This window comes from the organism of the source record quoted next, unplaced genomic scaffold (assembly GCF_019419815.1).
Source record: "Pyrus x bretschneideri cultivar Hongxiangsu unplaced genomic scaffold, Pyrus_bretschneideri_v1 Contig12, whole genome shotgun sequence".
NCBI lineage: Eukaryota > Viridiplantae > Streptophyta > Magnoliopsida > Rosales > Rosaceae > Pyrus > Pyrus x bretschneideri.
The window spans coordinates 4,402,890-4,424,170 of NW_025999413.1; the positions used below are offsets into that span (position 1 = coordinate 4,402,890).

Sequence of the window (21,281 nt, forward strand, 5' to 3'; positions counted from 1 at the left end):
TTCAATTTTTCTTTCACTTTTTCACTCTTATTTTACTATTTCTAAACGGTATTTATTTTTATAAATGCGTAACCGCATATGGAATTTAAATCAGAATTATACCAATAATAAGGTACGTTCGAAATTGTGTAAAAATACTTGAGACAATCTTATGCAGTGTGCACCACTGCATGTGTTCTTTTTGGAACAGAAATTCAGTCTTCCTGCAGTGTAAAAACTTGCATGAGTTGACTGATTTGATTAAAGAAAAACAAGTTAGTTTTAATCAATATTTTATTAGATTTGAGTGCGTGAGTGGGATCTTGTGCAGGATGAAAGCATGGACTTATTAGGATAAAATGATTAAATACAAAATAAAATAAATAGTATTAAGATTAATTTTTTAATATAAAAATATAATTTTTTATTAAAATAAACAGTATCGATTTTACATAAAATGGTAAATTAAAAAATAAAATGAATAGTATTCAAATTAAATTTTTAATGTAAAAATATAATTTTTTATTCAAAAAAACAGTATTAAGATTTTTCCGTTAAAATTACTTTTTAAAAACCTATTCCTATCATTCATTCCATCAGACATCATATTTCTCATTCACTTTTTGTCTTTTTCCCCTCACTTAGCCTCTCTCTCTTTCTTTTTCTTTTTAGCCGGTTCTCTTTTCTCTCTCTCTCTCTTTTCCAGCTCTCTCTCTCTCTTCCAGCTCTATCATTCATTCCATCGGACATCATACTTCTCATTCACTTTTTGTCTTTTTCCCCTCACTTAGCCTCTCTCTCTTTCTTTTTCTTTTTAGCCGGTTCTCTTTTCTCTCTCCCTCTCTTCCAGCTCTCTCCCGTCACTCTCTCCTCACCCTCCACTCCGCGACACTCCAAAACGCCACCACACCACTCCTAAAAATTTCACAAACTCACCCAAAAGCTTCCTAATGATCTCTGCAACTCATCCAAAACCTTGTGGCCGTGGTTAGCTTGTAAAAAATATAAACTTTTCGTTACGTATCTGGACGGAACCGACCAATCAAACCACTTCTATCTCAGTAAGCTTTGACGATCTTTCTCAAGGTTAGGTTTCATGCATGCATGCATGTGTTGGTGAACGCATGGACGTTTTCCTAACCCACCATGTTTTTTGGCGAGTTGTAGGTTTTTCCAAGCTAAACCCAACAAAATCTTGTTGTTGTGGTTGAGTTTGAAGGTGTAGGACGACTTCCTACTACCCCTAGGCCATAGGTTTGAGCTTGCATGCCCAAATCCACTTCGAAACCGATGAAAACGGAGAACTCAAAATCGAGCCTGTCACTTTAATTCATGCCATTTTCCGATGACCTCCGACCAACTTTTGGCCTTTCTTATGGACTAAAACAAAAATCGTTATTTGTTCTACACGTACAAATGACTAAATGGTATTCAACTTACACAATTTTTTTTTTCTAAAAATAATCTTTAGGGAAAAAACGATTTCAATTAAGAGATTTGTAGGAATCTCAAAATTATTGAAATACACAAAACAAAATAACTGAAGAAAAGAAAACTGACAAGTTGAGGATAGTATTAATTTAGGTAAAATTCCAAAACAAAACCAAACCACATAATTAGATTCTAATTAACTTCGTTTACTGCTAAAACCATGATTATAAACCCTGACCGCAACCCGCCCCACAAGCTTCGCTAGCTTCACGTGCTTGCCGCATCAAAAGCTTCTACCAACTTGGCCTCATTGCCCTCCGCCTCCCTCTGCAGCATTCTCCGCTCCGCTCCTCCCTGTTGGCTGTAATCCCTCTCGATTCTCCCCACGAACGCCGCCTCATCCTCTCTCAAACACCTTATCTTCGCCTCGATTTCTCCACCGCCTCCGTCCGCTTCCTTCCCTTCACCGACTCCAGCCGCTGCTTCAGCCTGCTCAGCCGCCACATTGCCTCATTCTTCTGCTGCATCCAGCTCTGCCTCCCCTCATCCATCTCCTTGCACAGCTGAATCAGAGTGCCCATTTGATGAAAACAGTTCGGGTCTGGGTCGAGATCAGAGGGAGACAACGTCAGGCTCACTGAACAGAAAGTGTTTGTTCTTTTGCCTTTGAGACTGCAACTTGATATGCTTTTCCTTAAATACCCCCCACGACTTACCGAGGCGCTTGGGGGTGTGACCAGGGAGCTTGGCAACGATCTTTTTCAACTTGTTGCCATGCTTGGCCTGGAGGGAGACGACGAGGGCTTGCTCTTCCGAGGTCAGCCCTTCTTCAGGCCCGGCTCCAGATAGTTCTTCCATCGATCCAGGCAGGACTCCGGATCATGGAAGAGGAGCTTCCCCATCCACTGGGAGGCGAGGCTCCACTCTTTTGACCCATCGCATCAAGGCGTCTTCTTCTGGTTGCCAGCACTGTCGCTCCTTCATTTCTTCGCCATTTCTTCCGCCGGAATTGAGAGAGATCGCAACCGCTGACAGATGAGGGACTGATTCCAATTCCAATCCAACGAACCCAATTCGATTCAACTTCCTGTTTTTACTATACAGTACGATTTGAGAAATTATTAAGGATGGAACGGGGGTGGCTAGTGGACGCGCGGGGAATGAGCGTGGAGGGTGGTAACATCAGTGAAAAGTGAAACGATGGTAGTCGCTGGTTTTAGGGCGAATTGGAATGATGGTGAAGGATTTGCCCAGATGGGATTAGTTATTGGGGAGATAGAGAGAGGGAACGGTGGCAGAGGGCAGGATCAGAAGATCAGAAATCAGAGAGAGGATGAGGGTGGGGTGAGTGGAATGGTGGTGGAGGCGGGTGGGTGACAGAGTGATTAGTCAAAGTGGTGAACAGGACATGACCCGACTGGACCGGGGGCGCACTGGACAGCCAAAGACCCTCAACTCCCTCCCTCACAATTACTGTCCATGGATAACAAAGATGCCGAGTGGAATTGAACACCTATCCACGATTTCACATCAATGCGTAGAAGCTACCAGGCCAAAAGTTGGTCAAAAGGCTAACGGGCTGGCTACTTTCAGCCCCCCGCCAAGCCCCATTTTGCCATTCTCTACAATGTAATCCAATGGATGAGATGGACTCAAGCATGATCAACATGTTAAAACTATTTCCAAATATTGTTTTAGAAAAGAAGTATCAGAGTGGGCTGCTCGAAAGAATCAAAATAACATTTTCAATTTGATAATTGTTACCTTTTGGTTTTCGTAGAAGTTAGCAATCAGACGGAAGTTAAAAACAAAAATTTTAATTCTTTTTTAATTTTTTTTCTATAAATACCTATGGAATTTCCAGTGCTCTAAAGAGTGGCTTAAGCATAGGCAACGCCTAGGCGCTGGGCGTAGGTGTGTCAATCCGATTAGGTCTAAATTGTTAAGAAAAATCGGGGAGCTGTTAGGCGTCCGCCTAGGCACTCTTAGGCGGATTGGGCAGTCTAGACGGTTGTCTAGTCGGAGGTCTAGGCGAAGTGAAATGGTTTCCTAGGAAGAAATTCCAAACACATAACCAGAATCGCAAAAGCTTTATCGCCGCTTTGACTCCCTCTCTACTGCACCACGACTTTCTTGGCTGTTGCGACTCCCTCTCTCGAAAATCCGTCAAAGAAGATGAACTTATAGCGCAAAACAGAAGAAGAGGAAACAAAAAACAAAGGGGAGAATTTACAAAAGGAAAACGGAAAATGAAGAAGAAGAAGAAGAAGAAGAAGAAAGGAAATGGAAAGAAAACGAAGATGATGAGGAAAAGGAAAGAATAAAAAATTAAAAAAATTAAAAAAAAATTTCCGGTTTTCAAGGTGCGGTTCTTTATGAAATGGGTTGATGTGGGTGATGGGACTATGGGTGGAGGGGAGGGGTGACACCACACACGTGGTGCTTTATGAAATGGGGAAGGAAGGATGCATGCACCTCTTTATAGTTTATAATTGTCTCTTTATGATTTTTGACCTCAACAGGCTCAACTTCAATTGCTATACTGGTTTCTGACCGGTTTTGGTGCTCCAAAGTTCAAAGTGGGACACCAACCCAAATAAAATCATAAATAAAAGAGAGAGGATTTTAGGGTACCAATGTGCGTGGTTTGGTTAAGGGATGCCTGACACTATTTCTCACATTCAAAACGATAAGTGGCACCCAAGATATGTTCGGATAACCTTATTTTAATATGATAGTTAATTCAATTCACCAATAAAGTTAAAGAACAAACTTAAAAATAATAAAATTGTTGAAGGACTATGTTTTGACTCGTTCGATTGGAGATGGTATATAAATATAGCCTGACACTATTCATTTAAATATAATTTCTTACAAGGTTATAACTCTGGACGGGGCTATATTTAATCGTTTCGGTTGGAGATGGTCGTACTATGTTGATAGGGAAAAAAGCATGTGCCTTGATGTGGCCCTTCTACTTTTCTTTAGTGCAATAATAACATTCCCTTCTCATGTGTTATTAGACAGGGAAAATGTAACAACCCATCCCTAATTTTACGGTTTTATATTTTAAAGTGTGAATTTACGGGAAATGCCTTTTGAGGTGAAATCGTAGACTTTCGTTGACCCTCATATCGGGAGATGTATAACCTATTCTATTAGTGTATTCTCATAGTACTCGTTGTTATGAACACGTAGGCACAAACAAAATTAAATTTGGAGCTATAAGGAAAACGTTACAAATTTTGAAACGTTGAGGGCATTTCAATCTTAGGTTCGTAGATATTTTCCCGTTCCGTATTTCATAATTTTATTTTATGAGCCACTTGGGCCCACATATTCGTCCGGTGTCCTTTATTTTTTGGATATTCTTCCCTCCCTCTCTGTTTATATTTTCAATTACTACAAACTTTGGCTCTCTTCCCTCATACCTCTCTTGTCACGCCCCAATCCCGACATACGTCCAAGATCGACACGTGACGTCATCACATTCCTGTTTATCTGTCATGTCTCGCCTCCGAGACAAGACCCAAAACCCAATCAATGATCTAACCATGCAGTCATTTTCTTTTATTTCATGGTTGCATCTAACCTTTGCATTAGACTGTCTAAGTACCCTAAGAAGGGATCAAGCCATTCGTAGTTCACCATTCACTAAACTCAAACATTTATCCTAATGCGTTCTAACAAGAAGGCATAGCATTCCTCAATCAATTATTGGGACTTTACATGCATGAATTACTAGATTCAGGGCTACATAACAAACCCACAAGACATTCAAGATTTACATTCCATCCATCATATAAATCACGATGTTTTCAACATGATACTAGATCCACAACATGTAACATATCAAAGAACCAACAAGGCACAATATTATTCTCAAGCCACATTGATCAACTAATCTAATCATAATAATAACAATCATATCCAACGTCATTCCACAATCATGTCAATTATTCAATTCCATGAATCAAAGATGCACGATATTAACATCTAACTACGTTAATCAATCAATGAAATAACGTATCATTTCACGAATTCAATTAAAGAACTTTACATAATTCCCTACTTGGATTATAAGTAATAACATGATAAATCTAATTTATATTCACAAGGTCTACTGTGGTTAATCCTCATTCACTCAAATCTAGGGTTCCAGACTAACTTTATGGAAATGAGCAAAAGCAAGGATTTCGGACCACTCGATAGAATCTAACTAAAACATGGCACCTACCGAAATGTTCCAAGTACAACTAATCCTCATCACCCCTAGTATGTGTATGGTCCCTAATCGTGGATATACCAAGCAGAACCATAGGCATAATCGAAGCGTGCAGGCAAGGATCACCCATCGCAGATACACCAAGCATGATCACCCCTAAAATACGTATGGTCTACCATCGCGGATATACCAAGCAGGACCACATCCTAACTCTAGGTAATGATCACCCATCACAGATATACTAAGCATGATCATTCCTGGAATGCATATGGTCCTCTATTACGGATAAACCAAACAGAACTATATGCATAGTCTAATAACGTAGGCAGTGATCACTCATCATGAATATACCAAGCATGATCACCCCTAACAGTCCTCCATCGCGGATATACCAAACTTGACTGTATCTTATAACTCTAGGTAGTGATCACCCATCGCGGATATACCAAGCATAATCACACCTAGAATGCGTACAGTCCTTCATTACGGATATACCAAGCAGAACCATAAGCATAGTCTAATCGTGTAGGTGATGATCACCCATCGTGGATATACCAAACATTATTGTATCCTATAGCTCTAGGTAGTGATCACCTATCACGGATATACCAAGCATGATCATTCCTAGAATGCGTATGGTCCTCCATTGTGGATATACCAATTAAAACCATAAGCATAGCCTAATCATACAGGCAATGATCACCCATCACGTATATACCGACCCCAAACCAAAATTCCCGAATTTTTTGGGATGAAATACTGAACCAATCCCGAAATTTCGATACGAGATTCGGTATTGTTTGCTCAATCCTTCAGTAATCCTATACCGAATCAAAAATAAATAATATATATATATATATATATATATTATACATTTGAATTGTTGCTAACTACTAGTAGCAATATAATTGGTGTGGTCTATAGGTAGTAACCATAGCCCTTTATCGCCACATCTGCATGTACGAATCTCCCACAAATGTGTCTATTTCTTTAACATGAAATCAATAAATTGTATTTTTTGGTTTCAAACATAGTAGGTTTGTAACTAATTTTTTTGCTTTTGGGTTGGTTACTTATTTTATTTTGGTTCCATGTTAATTTAACTCTATGAATGATTGCTATTTCAGTTTGTATGAAATTTAGGAATACCAAACCATCCCGAAATACCAAAAATATTTCGGGAATTCCAAAAATTGGGAATACCAAAATTTTGGTTTGGGATTGGTCTTCAAATTCTTGTCCCAAAAATTTTTGGTTTGGGATTTGGGATCCCATTTTTGGTTTAGATCCCATACCAAACCACCCCTAATTAGTATGTTCAAAAGAAAATTGGTTTTACTTAGTATTATTAATATAAACTTTGGTCCTTATTGCGCCCTCTTCAGGCATTAGAATCGAGATGTACGATTCCGGCATTGAGGCATTCCCGTATCAGTAGCTCAAGTTCCCCTCTCGGTGTAAAACCCACTTTCTTTGTAATCTCATTGTCTTATAATATTCCTTTCACACTAATCTTGATTTGTTGTATGCTCTGAACACATTCCGGCATTTGCATATTTCATTATATTTAAATCTACATATATTATTTACGTTCGTCCTTTCTTCATAACTTGCATGCATGTTAAAATGGCTTCGTTGCCCTTGGATGTCGGCCAGCACGTGCCCATCCTAGTATTTGGAGGATATCGAGCGTGGCATGTTAGTTTGGTATCAGAGCATGGTTTGGTTCAGAGCATACTTAGGGTATTCTCCTACTCTAGTAGTCTATTGGCCTTAATATCATTTAGTTGTCACGGCTTCCATGTATTGATGTCTTTTGGCACAGTTGTATAATCCTTATTCAGTTTGAATTGTCACATCCTTATCTGAAGTACAAAAATTTGTGTCGAGATTGTGCCTCATCAGCGACGTAGTAGGATGATGGACGACTTTCAACAACAGACTGATACTCTACGTCATGGGTTCCCTAGGTATTGTGGGTAGAGTTGTACCTATATGGAGAAATTAGGAAGCACCAGTTGTAAGCGAAGTTTAGCAAGTGTCAATTTGGTGGAATCGAGTCAATTTTCTCAGGCTTGTTGTTTCTACTAAAGAAATTCATGTGGACTCTCAGAAGGTTTTTTGGTGATTACATTGCCTCTTAATGAGTGACAAATGTTCCAACGACGTTTATGAACCTAATGGACTGGGTTTTCCATGCATTTTCCAACGGATTCGTGATTGTCTTATCGATAACCTTCTTGCCTATTCTAACAACGAGGTCAAAATTACTAAACATCAATAGCCAGCTTCATACCAAATTCCTCAAACATCGACCTTGCCTATTCTAACAACTGAAGTGTCATCTTACCCAACCATTGTTCTTACACTCTTCAATGACGTCGATAAAATTAGAATCCTAAGGTGATGTTTTATTGAATGTTTAGCCGCTTGTCAACGCAGCATGACCGAGTAACGCTTGTGTCTCTCAACGGTTGAAAACGCACAAAGTGAACCATCCTACCTACGACTTTGAGTCAACGATTACCATCTTGGCTTGGAAACCTAATGACACCCTATTCGTGGAGTAACGCATCAAATCCTTATCAACCTCACAAACTTCTTAATTATCTTTATTCGAAAAAAGCTAAATCTAAATGAGCGGCGATGGATAGAATATGTTAATGTCTACGATTGCTTCATCTTGTACCATCTTGATTGTGTAAGCGTAGTGGCTAACAACCTCTGCAAAAAAACATATAGGTACCTGAATACTTTTCAACCTGTTCTATTTCCACCTTGTGCAGAACTCTTGAATACTGTTGTGACGTTACTTTTTGATCATCAGGAAACCTTTCAGCCGACTTTCAAGTTTGACCTTTCAAATTGTTATTACCTAATCAAGTTAGGTACTTACACGTGTTTAAGCATCAGAGTTGTATAAACAATCCCAATATCTTATACTATAGATTTAATGGACTTGTTTTGACCCTTAAACTTCTTGAGTGTTCTTTTTAGCCTTCTCAACATGATTTCTCTCTAAATCCGCAAATAAATCACAATGGATCGACTCAGCTGAAATGTGCGCCTAGTTTCATATTGATTATCCTATAAACATTAGGAGCATAACCCTTTCACAAGCTTACCAGACTTACTAGGAAGAATTCCAAGTGGCCTTGAGGATTGAACAATCTTTTAGCATGGAATTGGTAAAGGTAGAAATGTAGGTTCTGAGTTTGGCGATTGTGGCGTCAATTTCTAAGTGTGGTTCGAAATGGCAACCGTCATTCAAATGATGTGGTCAGAGATATGGTTTTTCTAATTCAGGTTTTCAACATACCCCTTGATTTGGAAAACGACCCTAGTGATTAGTTACAAATGAACGTTTTACTACAAGTGTTCGTCTAGACACATTTTTTAACTATTTTGCTCTAGATTTGACGGTTCGTGTGTACGTGGATGCTAAGGCACTTTTAGCAACGTGGATTGGTGCGCTTGAGGGTAATGCGTGAGCACGAACGAGCTTTAAATCAGACGATCTATGTACACTTTCACAATGAGGGGCAAAGTGGTATTTTTGCACCCTCATGAATTGTTTACTTGCTTATTGTGACAATAGTGAGTTATCGGTATAGCGGGATGCAAACTGTAATACCAATGGCTTATTCGTTGGGTTCGTTAAGCAAGTGGACTAGTAGGCATGTCTATGGTAGTAGTTACTAATTATTTATGGTTTGGACTCGACTCAAGACACACATATTCTCGGAGTACGTGACGTTTCGAATGCTCAGATGAGACCCATTTTCATTTTCGGTTTTAATTTTCAGCATAAGTATTTTTTTAACTTACATTATTATTATTATATGTATTTTTTGACGTTACAAATGTTTGGGTGAATCGTTTCCACTTTCAATTTTAAATTCAATACAAGTATTTGAATTCTACATTATTATATATCTATTTTGACATCACCTTATTATACGTATAAATTTTTGACCTTATGTTGTTACACATATTTTATTTTTTATATATTTTTATATAGGTATTACACAATACTATTATATTGAAGAACAAAGAAGGTATGAGCTTGGAGGCATGAAAGAGGAATAATTGCAATCTGATCACGACGGAATGACATTATCTTTTATGCAACCGCTTTAACTTGATTTCTACTTTATATATTTTCTTCCTATGTTCTAGTAATTTACGTATAGCAAATTATTTCAAATTTTGGGGACGGAATTTATTTTAACAGGGGTAGATTGTAACAACCCGTCCCTAATTTTACGATTTTATAATTTTTAAAGTGTGAATTTATGAAAAGGCTTTTGAGGCGAAATCGTAGACTTTTGTTGACCCTCGTATCAGGAGACGTATAACCCATTATGTTAATGTATCCTCGTAGTACTCGTTGTTACGAATGCGTAGGCGTGAATAGAATTAAATTTGGAGCTATAACGAAAATTTTACGAATTTTGAAACGTTGAGGGCATTTCAATACTCTTATGTTCGTAGATATTTTCCCGTTCTATATTTTATAATTTTGTTTTCTAAGCCACCTAGGCCCATATATTTGTCTGGTGTCCTCTATTCCCTTCCCTCTTTTTCTGGATATTCTTCCCTCCCTCTCTTTTTATACTTTCAATTACTACAAACTTTCTCTCTCTTAACTGTCACATCTCTCTTCCCTCATACCTCTCTCGTCCTCCCTAATCTTCAGACACCACAGACCTTTCCCATTGAGCAAGAACCAACCACCACCACTCACCACCCAAAAAACACCATCATCGAACCAAGACCAAGAAAACTTCTCAAGAAGGATTTTCTCATAGTTTTTCAGTGATTGACCAACGACTTTACAGGCTTTTGCCAGACAACCCTGGCCACCACTCAGTCCCAAATTGGTAAAATGTGTTCATCTCATTTATAGCTTCATTTCCATATAAAGATCATCGATTTTGGTTAAGAAATGAAGAAGTTACGAACATTTAAAGTTTACCCAGTTTTCGACGACTTCTGCAGATTTCGAGCCATTTTTCAACCAAACCATGACGAGTTAGCCATCGAGGAGGGTACGAATTTGTTTGTCTCATACCGAGATATGATTCTCATTCTTTAATCACTCAATTTCGTTGAGTATTGACAAAGTTATGGATGTTTAAAATTTTCCATTTTTTCAATGAGTACCTTAGTTTTTCCGCGGACTAGTCACCTTTTAGGCCATTTTTTGGCCATCTTCGGAAACCATTCGGCTTTGAAATAGGTATAATCTTGTTCTACACTTTCCTATCTTCGTTTTGATATATTATGGGTCAAATTTGATTGAGAAACGAGTAAGTTATTAAGCTTTAAAAATTGCCCAGAAATTCGACCAAAAACCTAGATTTTCAGTGAGGTTTTCTGGCGACCAGAGAAGGGAAGAATAAGAGGGAATATTCTCTAGAATATCCTCTATGTTGACTTTGTGTTTACTTTTTACGAAATTTTCCCAGGATCCCTCTTAAGGTAATTCGATGCCCTAATTTCAAATCCACGCTCCGTTTTCCCAGATTCAATCATTTTAGTAGAGTTTTACTAATTGGTCCCTTTATGTGCTTAGGTGCGTTTGTTAGTGGCGATCTCATCCTCACTAGTTCGAACGATTCTTCGACAATGGAGTATCTGTGAGTGGACCCTTTCTTAAATTGCATGTTTTTTTATTAAATGCTAGGCTTGCATTCATGAAAAGCATGGTTTCATGATTTATTTATGGTTTATTGTATTTACATTTACGAAATATTTACGAACCATTTCTTTTTACGCTTTATGATATATGACGGATTTATAGATGTGAAGTTATGATTTCACATGATGGATGTATTATGATTTCAGATGATGAGGTTTGGGTATTTTACACTTGGTATGAGATTTTGGTTATGTTCTTCGATGTTTATCTAGTGGGTATTCATACAGCACATATACACAACCTGAGTATGCATACGTCTATGGCCAGAAGACACAATTAAGGATATTTATGACATACTCCCAACTTCACTGGCGAAACCAATGTTGGACAGCTTCATTAACCATGGCTAGTGTCGATGTGTTATGTATATTTCTTCCCTGACGTAACCCAGAGTCGTACAACTTCACCTTCAGGTGATGGAACCTACCATATTTCTTCACTGTTGTAACCCAGTGTCATACAACTTCACCTTTGGGTGATGGTTATGCCTTTGGACGACTATGATATCCCTAGCTAAGTACACTAATTTATGATTTACAAAAGTTTTAAGGATTTGCCTTCGAATGGCTATGTTACCATTATTGAACACTAGTTTAGGAATGTTAGGGTTTTTAGAAAAAACATACTATGTAGTATTATATAATGTTTTCAAAACAGGGGGTTAGTATGTTCAAAAGAAAAATAGTTTTACTTAGTATTATTAATATAAACTTTGGTCCACTCACCTTTTTGTTTTGCGCACCCTTCAGGAATTAGAATCGAGGCGTACGATCCCGACGTTGAGGCATTCCCGTATCAGTAACTTCGAGTCCACCTCTCGGTGTAGAACCTACTTTCTTTGTAATCTCATTGTCTTATAATATTTCTTTCACACTATTCTTGATTTGTTGTATGCTCTGAACATGTTTCTGCATTTGCATATTTCATTATATTTAAATTTATATATATTATTTACATTCGTTATTTCTTCATAACTTGCATGCATGTTAAAATGGCTTCGTCACCCTCGGGTGTTGATCAGCACGTGCCCACCCTGGTATGTGGAGGATATTAGGATCAGGGTGTGTTAGAAAAAATGAGAGACTATAGGTTTATGTTAAAGGAACTTTACTATTAGTAGTCGTAGGTTGGTGGCTTGATCCTGACGAAAGGAAAGAGACTTGTATAGAATGGGTTTAGTGTTTGGTTGTATGGTCTTGTATTATAGGGTTAGAATGATACAAGGGTAGTTTAGTTGCATTGGATTAATGTGCTAGTCCATGTTTGGTGACCTTACAAATATTGGGACGTTACTCATTAAACCAAACATATTGTGTCTTACAAGTCACTATTAAAGGGGTATAATTTTGTAGGATCGATTATGACATAATTCAAATCTTTTTAGTCTGACTACTACATAGGAGCGTGTTTAAGCATGTAGAGTTCAAACGGAAGGGCAGTAAAATAACACCATGATTGGATTATGAGAAGTAACAGTTATTGCTCGATAAAAGCATCTCCAATAGACTAACTAAACCACTCTAAATCGTGTTTGAAACTTTCTCCCAAATAATGCAAAAGCACAAACACAAACACAATTGGAATGCTTAATGTTGAAAGGGGTGTTTGTTTGTGTTGTTGTGTTTTATTCTTGTATATAAAGATGAAACCCATCACCACATTTATCGTATCTGTTTTTGGCAGGGTTTTCCTTTTTTTTTTTTCTTTTTTTTTTTTTGTCCTTGTTTTCTCACTAGGTGTAAGGCGGGGTTTGTTACACCCTACCTCCGAATTAAAGTGTAATTTCATAAATCCCCTAAAAATTTTATAAAAAAATGATTTTTGGGTCTTAAATGGTGTGCCCAAGTAGCTCACCCCTGATATATGTCCCCTGTCTCCAATGCTCTCTCTCTTCTCTCTCAGTTCTCTCTTCTCTCTCTTCTCCCTCTGTGATCTCTCCCTTCCCTCTCTCGAAACCCTCTCACCTTCCGATCCACCCACACGCACACCCTTACCATTTACCTGCAACACCATCAGCATCACCCCTACGAACTAAGATTCAAAGAAAGAACACCACAAACCCTTCTTTTCCTTTTGACCGGTACTGTTCATCATCTTATCCATCGTGTTTCGTATTTTTCCGATGTTGGTCAGCTTCAACTTCTAGAACCCATTGGGTTGTGTTTTAGGGTTAGATCAAAGCTTGTTTTAAGTGATGTATAAGTGTGAATCGCAGAAAATAGCTCGGAGTAGCTTTTCTAAATTTTTCGACCAGCGCGGCCCCTTTCAAGGAAATTTCCAACCAAATCACTGTGAGTTGGCCATCATGCAAGGTATCAATCTCTTCATCTCATTGATTACTACAACTTTCGTTTTTGAATCACCCAATTTCGTTGAGTATTGAAGAAGTTATATCCATTTGAATCTTACCCAGTTTTAGGTAACCTCTTAGACTTTTGAGGCATTTTCAGGCCAAACCACTGCAAGTTAGCTGTCATGCGAGGTCCCATTATCTTTATCTCATCGAGAACTATAACTTTCATTTTTGTTTCACTTGATTTCGTTGAGCGATGAAAAAGTTATGGGCGCTTGAAGTGATGCCCAGAAACTGGCCAAAAACTTGGCTTGAAAACAGATCAAACCCAACCCAGATCCTTTGAACCCAGTCCAAAACCTTGCAGCCCAACCCAAGCCATTGGGCCAAGCCTTTAAGGCTGAACCCAGGCCTTAGGCCCAGCCCAGGTTCCAACCCCCATTAGAACCCAAGTCTTTTTTGAAACCAAAACCTTAGGCCTTTATGACCCAAGCCCAATCCCTTTTAAAACCCAAACCCAACTCCAAACCATTTGACCCGACCCAGTCAACGGTCAATGTTGACTTTGACCTTGACCGGTCTATGGTCAACGTTGACTTTGACCAGTGACTTTTTTGGTTTTCGTTTGGGACCCCTCTTAGGCTAATTTCAACGTCCTGAACTCGTTTCCGATGTCTGTTTTCCCAAATTACATCATTTGAGTAGAGTTTGAGTAAGTGTACCCTTTATGTGCTTAAGGATAATTATTTGTGGCGTTTCCGTCTTCACTAATTGCGTGGCTCTTCGGCGGTGAAGTATTGTGAGTAGACCCCTTCTAAAAATGCATGTTTGAATAGTAAAAATGCATACATAAAAAACATGATTTAATGATTACGTTTTATGAGATAACATGTTTATTGAGGCTAGTTTGAATTATTACTATTTTTCCTATAACCCATGTTCTTTATAGGATATATGATGGATGACGATATAATATTTAGAACATGTTTCAAACACCTCTTTATAGTATAGATGATGGATGACTTTATACTATGAAGTTGCTTTTCAATACATGTATGTTCAATGGTTTTGTACTTACCTGGTCGTCCTAATTCCGCTATGAGACGAGGGATAGATGCCAGTCCGTCCTGGGCGACGGTTATGGTGTTGCCATAAGGCCTGAAGGGTTTTTCCTCTGGCTATTAGCACATGGACAGGAGCTGGCATGGGGCATGGGGGTAATTTTCCTCTGGCTGTTTGCACAGAGACGAGGAGCTGGCATGGGGCCTGGAGGGATATTGGACATTCATTAGTGATTATTATCTATACAAGATATGTTTTGAGACATTGCACGACATGCTATGTTTCAGAAAACCTATATTATCATGTTATATGTGTTTTCAAAAAGCTAGAGGGTTAGTATGTTGATCCCTGTTTTATTTTATATATATATATATATATATATATATATCAACTTGATTCACTCATGTTTGTTTTGTGCCCCTTCAAGACTAAGAATCGAGGCATATAATCCCGGCGTCTAGGCACTTCCGCATCAGCTTTTTCGAGTTTTCTCGGTGTAAGACCCGTTCTTTGTTTCATTCAATTTTATATTATTTCATTTAACGTTCTAGATTAGATGTGTGCTTTGAACATGTTCCTTAAATGCATATTCATTATTATTATTATTATTTTACATTTATAAGTCTTATCTATTCTTTGTTTTCAGCATTTGCATTCAATAAATGGCTTTCGTCACCCTCGGGTGTCAGCCAGCACGTGTCTATCTTGGTATTCAGGGAATATTGAGATCGGGGCGTGTCAGGGTTTTTCGGCATTCAAACTTTGGATTTATATGCACCAGCATACACATAAAGATGGAAGGGAAATCGAGTTAATTGGTTGGACCAAAGCATTCCAAATTTATGTGTCGAGTCCAATGCAGACTTTTAAGAGACGTTAAAGGTATCGTCAGCATGACCTTTTGTGTCAATTATACAACATTATGTGCAAGTTTCGTATGGTGTTGAAGGTGTTTAAAGTTTTACAAAATAGGTTAAATGATCTCATGCTTCTACTCTCATCACCTTGAAATGCTTGAATGGTTACATTTTAGAATGGTTTTAAAGTAGGGTATTCATGTATTTGACTAAATGGCCACACGTTTCCCACTGATAGGTATTCGTTGTATGCGTTTAGTTTGAGTGACACCAATTTCGTATAAATAACTTGAAGCTTATTTGTCCAAATACTTAAACGTCAATAGATATTCATTCTTCTTACATTAATATATAGTTATTAATAAACGTTGCAATTCTTCTTCCTTGGAAGTAGAAATTACTGCATTCCTATCGATTGTATATACTCATAGTTCAAACTCTGTGCATAAATAACTCACAGAAAAATACAAAATAAAAAGTTTATACATATGAGTAAAACTATAATTGGTGGGAAAATAAAAAATCCCACTTCCAAAAGAATGAGGCAAATAGGGGTGGGTGCTTCAGACCAAAAATTGAAATCGAAACATGGATCAAAATGGACTTACTGAATGGTTTGAATTTTGCATTTTTGAAACTTTAGGTTTGAAACAAATCCGAAAGCTAAAATAATGTTTTCGTTTCGGTTAATATTTGGAAACGAACCGAACTGCATAATGTAAAAAAAATCAATTTAATTAGAAAATTTGTTTTGATACATGAAACAAACCCTATATAATGTATAGTGGTTATTGGTTGCTGGGATTTATTTTCCCCCTTTGGTTTTGAAACAAACCCTAAAATGATTTCCTTGAATTTTAGTATGGTGGTTATCAATTTGGGTTTTACTTACTATTAATTGTTCTTCTCTCCCGTTTGGGGGCCAAAACAAACTAAAGAAAACTATGAAAATAAAATTAAAAGAATGGTTAGGAACTGTAAATCGAAACAGGCCTCTCCCATTTGGGGGGCCAAAACAAACTGAAGAAAACTATGAAAATAAAATTAAAAGAATGGTTGGGAACTGTAAATCGAAACAGACTTGTAAGGTAAGCCCAATTTTTTAACAGGCTTTGCGTTAGTCCCAAACCGAAAACCAAAATCGTTTGAAATCAAACCAAACCACAATAAATTTTGGTTTCGGTTTCGATTTGGATTTTACCTGGAAATTGAACTGCAATAAATTTCAGGAAAAGAAAAACAAAGGTAGGAATTGCGCATCCAGGGAATCGAACCCTGGTCAGTACCGTGGGAGGGTACTATGATACCACTACACCAGATGCGCTTGCCCGTTCGGGCATCTTGTTTTTTATTAATAAGAAGTGGGCCATGCCCAATTTTCCACCATCCATTTGTTGGGTTCTAATTTTGGACATTTCGAAATCTATTCCAATATAGGCTCCAATGTGTGTATGATTAGAATATAAATGTTGTTCATAAAACCATTCAAATATTTGTTACCCAAAATGATTCATAAGATTGATATAACTTAGCAGCTTAATCTCTAATAATGAAAAATCAATAGAAATAGTCATAGAGTTTGTCCATCATAAATCATTTTGGTTCTTTTGTTAAGTTTTCGTTAAATATAGTTAATATGATGATGTGGCACATGAGTTGTCCCACCAGTTCAATGACGATTTTTTTTTTTTTAAGGTTTGTTTTTTTTTTTTTTTTTTTTTGAAGAATAATTTTTTGTGGTAATCCACATGGTGACACATGATTAGATTGGTGGGACCACTCATGTGCCACATCATCATACTAACATAAAATATAATGGAAAGACCAAATAATTAACGATAGACAAACTTAATAACTATTTTTATCGATTTTCATTATTAAGGACCAAATAACAAAGACCATTTTAGCTAAAAAGTCATATTTATTTTATGTGTTGAGCTACCTATCAATTGACTAATATTTTAACTACACGTGAGTGGTAGATTGAAACAAAACTATTATTTTAACCCGTACGTTTCGTATGTTGGTCAACTTGTGAGTTGACACAAACATCAAACTTATAAATAGATAAAGCCAAGCATAATTTATCGTTGTTTGAAGTTGAGTGTCGAGATTTTTACTGTACACCAATGTATACCATACAACATGTAATCATTAAATCATTGTTCGTACATTTAACGTTCAATCATTCGACGCATGTTATACACCAGTGTATAATACAACTGTTAATTCCGCATTACAACGATTGGAGACTGCTTTTGACTCTTTGACTTGTTTTGTGCACGTTTGGTTTGCTTGGTCACCGCTTGGGAGGCTCCACCGGCCATAATAGTTGCCACTTTTCAATTCCCAATTTCTTCACATGTTTATCTCATTTCATCGAGTTCACATCCTGACGAAGACCCTTTGACTTCACCGACAGTCCACTTACCCAAAAACCCCACGTGATCAAATGCCACCATGAATCAATTTTTTTCACTCTCTATATAAACACCGTCTCTTCCACTTCCCCACAACACAATACATTCTTTGCTAATTCCAACTAAGAGGAAAAAAAACAAAAAAAAAAAAGGCTCCTGCAATGGCCTGCTCAAGCTCTTCAAGACCCAGTTAGTGTTTCTTCATTTTTCTTTCGCAATAACCTTACGGCTAAAACACGTTTTTCGTCCCTGTAGTACCCTCTAGTTTTCTCGAAACTCAACTTTCGTGTCTCGGTAGTTTGTTTTTTCATCATCATTTCTGTTCACGGACATCCGTCAACGTAAATACTATCTTGTTTGAAATTCAGCAAATGTGATAGTTTTGTGCACGATATTAACTGAGTCAATGTGTCACATATTGTGTTGAATTGATGGTAAACGTTGCTGTTTCATTTTTTTCTGCAGCAAAAGTTCAAGAACTCAACGTGTACGAGATCAACGAGCGAGATCGTTCAAGCCCTGCGTATCTCAGTTTAAGCCAGAAACCTGTGCATGCCCTCGGAGACCTTGTGCCCTTCACTAACAAAGTATTTTCCTTTTCCTTTTCCTTTAAAAATTATGTTTACAAATAAAATTTCATTGGATTAGGTTTACATTTGCTAATATACCTCCGTTGTCTGAGTGTAATTGCAGATATACACCGGAGATCTTCAGAAACGATTGGGGATAACGGCGGGAATCTGCATTTTGATCGAAAACAAGCCGGAGAAGAAAGGAGATCGATACGAGGCAATTTACAGCTTCTATTTCGGGAACTACGGCCACGTGGCGGTTCAGGGGCCGTACTTGACTTACGAGGACACGTATCTGGCTGTGACTGGTGGGTCTGGGATTTTCGAAGGGGTGTACGGGCAGGTGAAGCTGCACCAGATTTTGTTCCCCTTCAAGGTTTTGTACACATTTTATCTGAAGGGGATTGAGGATTTGCCTGAGGAGCTTACAAATGTGAAGGTTGTTGAGCCCGGCCCTGGTGTGGAGCCCAGCCCTGCTGCCAAGGCCTGTGAGGCCCATGCCACCGTGTCCAACTTCACCAGCTGATGAGAATTGTAGTACGAATGAGAGGAATTGGATGAATATGGTATTTAATTAAATGTTTTGTGTGTTTTGAAGTCAATGTATCGTTTTGAACAATGCATTTTATATATCAAGTGAGATGACAACTTTTGATGCTTGTTTAGTAACACTCTCAAGAGATGAATCTCAAAAATATGACCAAACAATTCCTATCTCCAAGAAGAGTCAAACTAGATAAAGACGAATATGAAGAGCCCAACCACCACGAGTTTATATCAAAAAAACGGTTACCGTTTGATGAACTGGACATGATAGGTTATGTATTTTGAAATTATTAGGCTAGAATTGGAAGGAAGAGGTTGGAAAGTTGTCCCTAATTTGGTGTAAACAACTTAACCGGATTGGTTCGGATTGAAATAAATAAAAGCATACAACAACCACCATCCATCTCTCACTGCAACAACCTTCGCAACCCATCGAATAATCAACTCACGATGCCGCTTAAGACCCACCACAACGCTCGCGATGCTTATAGAACGTTGTAAAGATGTCAGCTCGCCAAAATTGTGACCGAAGTTGAGGATGAACGCTAGACTTTGTCGCCTGAACAAAGAAAGAAGAGAGGATGGCGACGAAGGCGGAGGGGATTGGCTTCATAACCCATGGGTTGTGTCAAGTTACATAACCCAGATTATTATGAGCTCAATCTTTTATTCCGAATCCAATATGTGTTACAATTTAGCTCATCAAGCATGAGCGAAGTTACAAGTCCAATTTAAAAAAAAATAACATGTTCCAAACCACCAAACGGGCCTAAAACCATCAGAAAGGTGAGAGAGACCACAAGAGAAAAGAAAGAGGTGGAGGAGGAAAGATCAAATCGGCCTTTAGAGGCCAGGAAGTTTTTTGTTCTCTCTTTTGTAATCAAGAGTTAAATTAACAAAGAACTATGCTACAAAACTATTCGCCCTTTCATTTTATTAGGATATTAAGAAGCCCATTAGGATGCCAAGCTCACCAAGAATACCGCCATTAGTATGTATCATGTCACAATGCTAGTGAGATAAATATGATTACATGTTAGAATCCCTCGAAGGCCAAACTTGGCAACAAAATCAGTGTCCATCTTATTACTAGGTGTGATAATTTTTTTTTTTTTGTGAATAAATAATATTATCTACACTAAGAGGGTGTGGAGTGAGGCTAAGCCTCATAATGTGATTCAAATTTACCTTTGACGAGAATCGAACCTAAAGACATCTCACTTACAAGTAAAGAGGAGTACTATTAGACCATACTACTAAGTGACAAGTGTGATAAAATTTTTTTTTAACTTGGCTTGAAGTGAATGCAAGTGAATTCCGGACATGACATGATATTTCAAAGGGTGAACTGTCAATTTAATCCCTGAATTGTCACCTCAGTGAAAACTAGGTCTCTAAACTATTTTTTTTCAAAAAAATCAGTCATTGAATTATAATAATCTGCCAATTACATCCCTAATATTATATTACAAGCTACTATATTCAATTGAAGTTATGTTACTTAGGTTAGATTGGTAGTTTTTCATAAAGAAATAGTGTATGAAGTTAACTTTGGAGGGTAAATTGGTAGTTTTCTTTTATAAGAAATAGTGTAAGTTAACTTTGAAGAGTAAATTAGACGTTAGATTCACAACCTATATGAAATGTTAAGAGCTTATAGGCAAGAAAATGATGGTATTACACTTTAAAGTGTGTTAAATGACTTAAGTTGACAACAAATTGGATAAAATAGCTTTGAATATAATAGTAGGGATGAAATTAACAATTTTTAATGAATTTAGAGACTTATTTTGCCGAAAAAATAATTTAGGAACCTAATTTTCACAGAGATGTTAGTTCAAGACTAAATCGGCACTTCACCCTATTCCAAAATAAGTAAATTTGATAGTCCATGTGGTAATGTACGTCACACCAAAACATTCATTAAATTTTAGGTTAATTAATTATTTGATGCAAGATATGATGTGATTATTCGTTAAGTTAAGTTAAGTTATAAGATGGCGCAAATCACTCGATACGTTAAATTATGATCAATTTAAAGTAATTCGATCTCAGGACAATAAGTAAGTTAAGCTACTCTATCAAAGATTATTATTTATTTATGCATTTGAATGAATTTACTTTCCTATAATTGCAAAAGATAAATATCTTTCTCCATCATTTTTCTAATATTTTATTCAGAAATAGAAGGG

The 21,281-nt window shown here is 37.4% G+C and overlaps 1 protein-coding gene, 1 non-coding gene and 1 pseudogene across 2 annotated transcripts; 1 reads left to right on the plus strand and 2 right to left on the minus strand.

Moving 5' to 3' along the window:
* Window positions 1-1,529: 1,529 nt before the first annotated feature.
* Window positions 1,530-3,814, minus strand: LOC125474409 (annotated as a pseudogene).
* A 12,990-nt stretch (window positions 3,815-16,804) lies between these two features.
* Window positions 16,805-16,875, minus strand: TRNAG-CCC. The gene has a single exon. It is a non-coding gene; the product is annotated as a tRNA-Gly (tRNA).
* A 1,144-nt stretch (window positions 16,876-18,019) lies between these two features.
* On the plus strand, window positions 18,020-19,208 carry LOC103947801 (allene oxide cyclase, chloroplastic). Its single transcript, XM_009358763.3, has 3 exons — window positions 18,020-18,160; window positions 18,437-18,558; window positions 18,665-19,208. The coding sequence occupies exons 1-3, from the start codon at window positions 18,133-18,135 to the stop codon at window positions 19,067-19,069; spliced, it is 555 nt and encodes a 184-aa protein (XP_009357038.2). The 5' UTR covers window positions 18,020-18,132; the 3' UTR covers window positions 19,070-19,208.
* The last annotated feature ends 2,073 nt before the right edge of the window (window positions 19,209-21,281 follow it).

What these genes read in the sequence shown, in the direction of transcription:
- LOC103947801 (XM_009358763.3), top strand. Translation starts at nt 18,133, where the DNA reads ATGGCCTGCTCAAGCTCTTCAAGACCCA. An exon ending in CTCAAGCTCTTCAAGACCCA is followed by an intron (nt 18,161 to 18,436) that starts GTTAGTGTTTCT and finishes TTTTTTCTGCAG; the next exon opens with CAAAAGTTCAAGAACTCAAC. An exon ending in TTGTGCCCTTCACTAACAAA is followed by an intron (nt 18,559 to 18,664) that starts GTATTTTCCTTT and finishes GTGTAATTGCAG; the next exon opens with ATATACACCGGAGATCTTCA.